This window comes from Sardina pilchardus, chromosome 1 (genome assembly GCF_963854185.1).
Source record: "Sardina pilchardus chromosome 1, fSarPil1.1, whole genome shotgun sequence".
Lineage (NCBI taxonomy): Eukaryota > Metazoa > Chordata > Actinopteri > Clupeiformes > Clupeidae > Sardina > Sardina pilchardus.
Window position 1 is genome coordinate 20,831,595 of NC_084994.1, and position 6,153 is coordinate 20,837,747.

The window sequence follows — 6,153 nt, forward strand, 5'->3', positions numbered from 1 at the left end:
AAACCACAAGTCAGGTCTGCATTAACCTTGGTGAGGCATCGAGTCAGTACAGCACCCATTTTGGACTGGAGCCAAATCATAGATCCGTTTTGTCTTACATTGTGAGACTGAGCATTGCGGCCTAGTTGATCAAAATGACCTGGAAGTGCAGATACTGTACCAAATAACTTTTTATGTTGTATTTATCTTATTGGATGTAAAATAAAATGCATCCTCTTCAAATAGGCTAAAGGCTCATTTTTTTTTTTTTTTATTGTCACGATTCAATCTGGTCTAGGAATTCCTGTTGTGCAACTTTGTCACACTTTACTTCTGCATTCTTATCTTTAGCATTCCAATTACCTCACCTGTTCTCACCTGATCAGGATTCTCTATTTCCTGGAGTCTTAGGAACCTGTCTGACTTCTAACTGCCTGGTCTCTGTATGTGTGTGTGTGTGTGTGTGTGTGTGTGTGTGTGTGTGCACGGCACGCGTGTTGTGGATGTTCAGGACCGTGTCCCTCAATATGCTTCTGTCTGACCTGTAAGTGCCCTTTTTCTCATTATGATTATTATAAATGCTTCTTAATGCCTTAAACCTCTCTCCACTCTTTTACTGTCCAATGTTTTTGTTGTTATTTTAAGTTTAACACGCAAGACCAAGTGTGAAAGAAGACACACAGTAGTAAAACCAAGCCAAGTCTGTTTGTCAATGTAAGTTAATCTGAGTCTGCACCCTCAGTCCTTGGAACATTATATTTATCTAGGCAGAATGTTGTGTTGGAAAAATGTTCTCCAAATCAGTGTTAAATGCAATATTAAATATACTACAAGCTCTAGAATTATTTGAAGTTTGATGAAAAGCGTAATTCTATTTCAGGGTAGAACAGGCAGTCATGTGGGTTCAATAATGTTCAGCAGTCAGGAGGAACGGAACTCGCACACCACTATAGCCGATGCAAAAAGTCGTTTTTTATTGTAAAAAATTGCTACCCAAAAAGAAAAGTGCGTGCAAAACGTTTTTGGTCCTATTCAGACCATCCACTTTTTTAATGCAATAAAAACCGACTTTTTGCATCGGCTATAGTGGTGTGCGAGTTCCGTTCCTCCTGACTGCTGAATATGCTCATTTTGGAACTGACGCACCCATCAGGACTGGATTTACTGGCGCGACACCCTTCCTGTTTTACATTCAATAATGTTCAAACACACTGCAGCATGTCTTGTTCTTGACCACTGGCTTGGCACAAAGTCATATTATGAGTTTAATTTTGTGTCTAACGTTTGATCAAAAACAGACACTGTGTGGCCTGACTGATCCATCGGTGTTTAGCAGAACTCATGCAATCAAGAGGGGAACGCGGAGTCTAGCAGAGACGCTGGACCACAGGGACCAAAAGGGGAGTCTAGCAGAGACGCTGGACCACAGGGACCCAAAGGTCAGTTTGAGGGGTCAGTTAGAGAGGTTGGTCTTAGTCTGTATTTGGTTTTGGTGGGGTTTTTTTTTTATAAAAGTTATTTTGCAACACTGCGTTCTGGTTGTTGCTTTGACCTTCCCCAAAGCAGTACACTGCATGCCAATTGATACTGTACAATCCACCTTCTGCCTGGTACCTTCAAAACATGAGTAGCCTGTTGTGTATCAACAACACCCAATAACAGTTTATGTTATGTGAAATAATCAATCATTCATTATAGTCTAATTACAGTTTTCGAGCATTCCACTTGCTTCCGAGTGGCTGTGCAGTGTGCACAAACTTCCTGATTTGGGTTTTGGGATGCCATACAAACTATGACATTATGACATTATGACAGTTCTAGGCTTGGTACAGTCAGAGTTAAGATGTTCTTTTTTACACCCAGCTGGTGAACTCAACTGGAAATATCTATGCTGTCAACTTCTTCTTGCATGAATGTTGTCCTACCAGTGATCCCACAATGCCACGCCTAAATTTGTTATTCAGACACAGGGCCCACATTTGAAAACATTCTTTCATCCATTTAGCAAAACATTTTTGAGCCAAACATAATATATGATATCACATGTTCAATTGTGAGTCACGTTGAATTGCAGTTAATAGGAACATATTTGACATTTCGGAGCATGGCAGTCTATCTAAAAGTTAGAAAACAAATTAATTGAATCCATTTCCTCAATCCTCATCCTCAGTGATCTACCAATCTATCAATGTAAATGTATATGTTGTTAGAATAATATTAGAAATAAAACTAAGGGAGACCTTAGCAAGTAACAACTTTGCAATTTCAGAGCATGGCAGTCCATATTAAAAAGATCTATCTTCACAAGCAGCTGACAAGCTACAGTATGGAATTAAAATATATCCAATGGCATTCCAATGGGTTATTCCATGATGATGCAACCTTAAACTCTAGGCTTAGAAGTGTGTCCCATTAATCATGATAACTATAATATAATATATATAATATTTTTTTTCATCTGGCGTTTGTATTAATTGGACAGACAAAAAGAGACAAATTAACTGAATAAAAAAAAAAAAAACTGTTAAAGGGATAGTTTGGAATTTTGGACGTAGAACCTCATTTCCAAGTTGTGCCAGTGTGATATTTATCAGTGGAGGCCATTTTCATCCAGTCCTTCTAGTTGAAGAGTTTGCTGGCACTAGGCTAGTGCAAGTCAATGGTGCTAGCCTGCCACTAAAAACATTCTTATTAAGATGTGACTTAAAAATTGAGTATCAGTAGATTAGACTACAGTGAATTTCTAATTAAGATGTGACTTGACTGTTTCTCCACAGTGTCCCCCTCGGAGGATTGTGCTGCTGGGCAACCCTGGGAGTGGAGAGCCATGCTGGAGAAGAGTGGATATGGAGGAGGGTACTACGAGTGGAAGAGAACATGGGACACAAAGAGGGAGATAATGACAGGAACTGTAAGACTGGTAGTATCAAAAATCCTCGCAGTTGTCAAGGTAGTCGCAAAAAAATCAGTAGGAGTCTTAACCCGATTAATAAACGACGCTGGAGTGCTAAAGGAAGTAGCGGTGGGAGGTGCTGTGGGAGCAGCAGGAGCAGCAGTAGTGGGAGGATCAAGAGAAGTAGCAGTAGTAGCATTAGCGATAGCAGTGTGTACAGTGAAGGAGGCGATAGGAGGAGCGAAAGGAGAAGCAGCCGTAATAGGAGGAGCAGCAGGAGCAGGAGTAGGTGCGCTAGTAGGTTCTGTTGAAGGAGTAATAGCAGGAGCAGTGGTGTCAGCCATAGGCGCAGCACTAGGCGCAGTAGCAGTAGCAGTATTACTGACAGGAGACGCAGCGAGACAAGAACTAGAGCGATTTATCAGAGGACCCGTTAGAGCTTTATTGGGAGTAGCATTATTAGCAGTGTTAGCAGTAGCAGTGCTGATAGCAGCAGCAGGGGCAGGAGCAGGAGCAGTACTAGGCGCAGCCGTAGGAACACTAGGAGGAGCAGGACCAAAAGGAGCAGCCATAGCGGCAGCAGGGGCAGGAGCAGTAGCAGGAGCAGCAGGAGGCGTAGCAGGGACGGCACTATGGGCATTTTTAGGGTTCACAGGAGGACCAATCGGAGCAGTAGTGGTAGCAGCAGCAGGAGCAGTGGCAGGGACAGGAGCAGCAGCAGGAGCGGCAGCAGGCGCGCTAGTCGGATTCTTAGGAGGACCCATAGAAGCGGAAGTGATAGCCGTGGCGGTAGCGGTGGGACCCAACGCGGGGGTCATAGTTGCGGTAGCAGGAGCTGGATCGCTAACGGCAGCGTTAGTGGGATTAGCCGTAGGGGAAGCGCTAGTGCGTTCCGTAGCAGGACCGATAACGGTGCTAACGGTGCTAGCAGCGCTACCAGTAGGGTCAGGATGTGCAGTAGCAGGAGCAGAAACAGTAGCAGGAGTAGCAGTCGGATTCTTAAGAGGACCAATAGGGGCAGCAAGAGGGGTGCTAGTAGGACTCTTAGCAGGACCAATAGGAGCGGCAGCATTTGTAGTAGCAGAGGCTAGGGCAGCAGTAGAAGCACTAGTATGACCAGGAGGAGCAGGGGCAGCTCAAGGGCCGCAGTAGGAGCATTGGTATGACCAGGAGGAGCAGGAGCAGCTCTTCGGCAGCAGTAGGAGCACTAGTATGACCAGGAGGAGCAGGAGCAGCTTAAGGGCAGCAGGAGGAGCACTAGTATGTAGTCCCGTCACCTCAGTAAGGAGAAGGTTTGTTGGTCAATGCCTACAGTATGAGAAGAGAGGTTGTGGCCTACTTTGCTGTCAGTATTAGCTGGTTTTGGGGAAACCATGAACGTGTGTTCATAGGCCTTCAACCTAACCAATCTCCTATTGTGGAGAAGGACTCGGGTGCTGAGCCCACTGGCGGACCGTCTTGTGGAGAGGAAAGCGATCGCCTTGCCTCCAGTGCTGAACCCACCGGAGCTACCGGACCTCCCAAGGATGACTGAGTTTACCTCCGGTGCTGAGCCCACCGACGGCCCGACCTGTGGAGAGGGATGCAATCGTTTTGACTCCGGTTCTGGACTCACTGGAGCTACCCGGTGACTGAGTTTACCTCTGGTGCTGAGCCCACACCGGCGGACCGCCCACCCTGCTGCCGCTGGTGTCACTGACTAGCTACACTGGCTAGATCGAGGCAGCTGCTTGCCTCCCATCTGCTCCTGGAAATGGTCATCGGCTTGTTCCACCGAGTGGCATACACTTAGGCTGACACACACACACACACACACACACACTGGGTTTTCACCTTGAGCGACCGGCGAGTCGGACATTCATTGCAGCTGTTATTGTCCTGCCATTACTTGGAAAACAAATTTCAAGTATTTAAAAAAAATTCATTAAAATGGTGGATAGTGTTTTGAAACCAAATTCTTCATTTGTTCTTTCAGGTCTATCTAGTTCAGACCTATAGCCTACTGTCCTAACAGCATGGTTTAAATGACATTTATTTTTTCTCTAGGCTAGTGCATTTTACATTCTAAATGATCCATTCCTTATACAAGTCAACAAGAGGAAAGACAGCACGCATGTCAGTGAGCTACTGGAGAAGATCAAGGACATGGTGGAGAAGATTGAGGAGGATTGTACGATGAGATATGGGTGAGAAGAGGCGAGAAAATGACAGAGGCAGCAACGGGGGCATCACCAGGGGCAGCGATAGGAGCATTGGGAGCAGTAGGACGAGCAGTAGGCTCTGGAGGAGAATTAGTAGCATCCGTTCAATCATTCCCACATCTAGTTGTAGGATAAGGTGACCAGATGTCCGAGACCAAAACCGGGGACATAATCCCAAAAGTGTGGAAAATACAGGGACATTTTCAGTTTGACTATCAATCTGATTGAAATACTTATCTTCAAAAGACGGGGACATACTGTAGGTAGTTTTCTGTATTTTCCCGGGGACAGGCAACCAAAAACGAGGACTTTCCCCTGAAACCGAGGACGTCTAGTCACCCTATTGTACTGTAGGAGCAGTAGGAGCTGCAATAGTAGCAGCAGCAGCAGGAGCAGTGGGAGGTGCACTAGTGGAATTCACAGGAGGATCAATCTGAACAGCCATAATTGGTGCAGCAGTAGGAGCAATAGCAGGAGCCAAAGGAGCTGGAGGTGCAATAGCCAGGAAATTTGGTAAGGCACTGAACCCCAAGTTGGTCCGGTGACATGAACCATGAAATATAACTGACACATGTACGTCGATTTCTGTGCTTATATGAATACATGCCAATGTAGATGTAGATTAAATACTGGAAAGGTGTGCTACTTACACACACTATTACATACAGCATACTGCAGTACAGTAAACTGACAGAAGGATGGCATATGAGACAAAGTGACACACTCACACACAAAAAAAGCTTCTAAAATAAAACGAATATCTGTTACTACTTATTAGCGCTGTATATTCTCCTGTGTACAATACACTTCAGTCTGGTTATTTAGACTCCATTTAGATTTAGATTTAGATTTGGATAGTGTGTATCACTTGGCTAACAATAAAACCTCAGCTGGTACAGACACATTGCCCATTTCAACAGTGTGTGCAAGTGTAATGGGTATTTTGCCCACATGAGGGCAGTATAGCACTTGCTGCTCAGTGCTGTCAGATGATGAACCTGTTGCCATTCAGCAGCTGGACAGTCAGGCAGATCACAGGTGTATTGTGGCCTTGCAATGTTCTATTCTCTTCTGCATTGT

At 44.9% G+C, this 6,153-nt stretch overlaps 1 protein-coding gene across 2 annotated transcripts; it reads left to right on the top strand.

The window, feature by feature from the left end:
- Positions 1-460: 460 nt before the first annotated feature.
- LOC134084298 (glycine-rich protein 1-like) lies at positions 461-5,719 on the top strand. 2 transcript variants are annotated; one of them, XM_062539865.1, is made up of 4 exons: positions 463-523; positions 625-693; positions 1,278-1,418; positions 2,757-5,719. In XM_062539865.1, the coding sequence occupies exon 4, from the start codon at positions 2,807-2,809 to the stop codon at positions 3,986-3,988; it is 1,182 nt and encodes a 393-aa protein (XP_062395849.1). In that variant the 5' UTR covers positions 463-523; positions 625-693; positions 1,278-1,418; positions 2,757-2,806; the 3' UTR covers positions 3,989-5,719. The 2 variants fall into 2 exon arrangements, with proteins under 2 accessions (XP_062395851.1, XP_062395849.1); XM_062539867.1 differs by lacking the exon at positions 625-693 and having other exon boundaries at positions 461-523.
- The last annotated feature ends 434 nt before the right edge of the window (positions 5,720-6,153 follow it).

Excerpts from the sequence above, each read along its gene's own strand:
- LOC134084298 (XM_062539867.1), top strand. The coding sequence starts at position 2,807 with ATGCTGGAGAAGAGTGGATATGGAGGAGGGTACTACGAGTGGAAGAGA.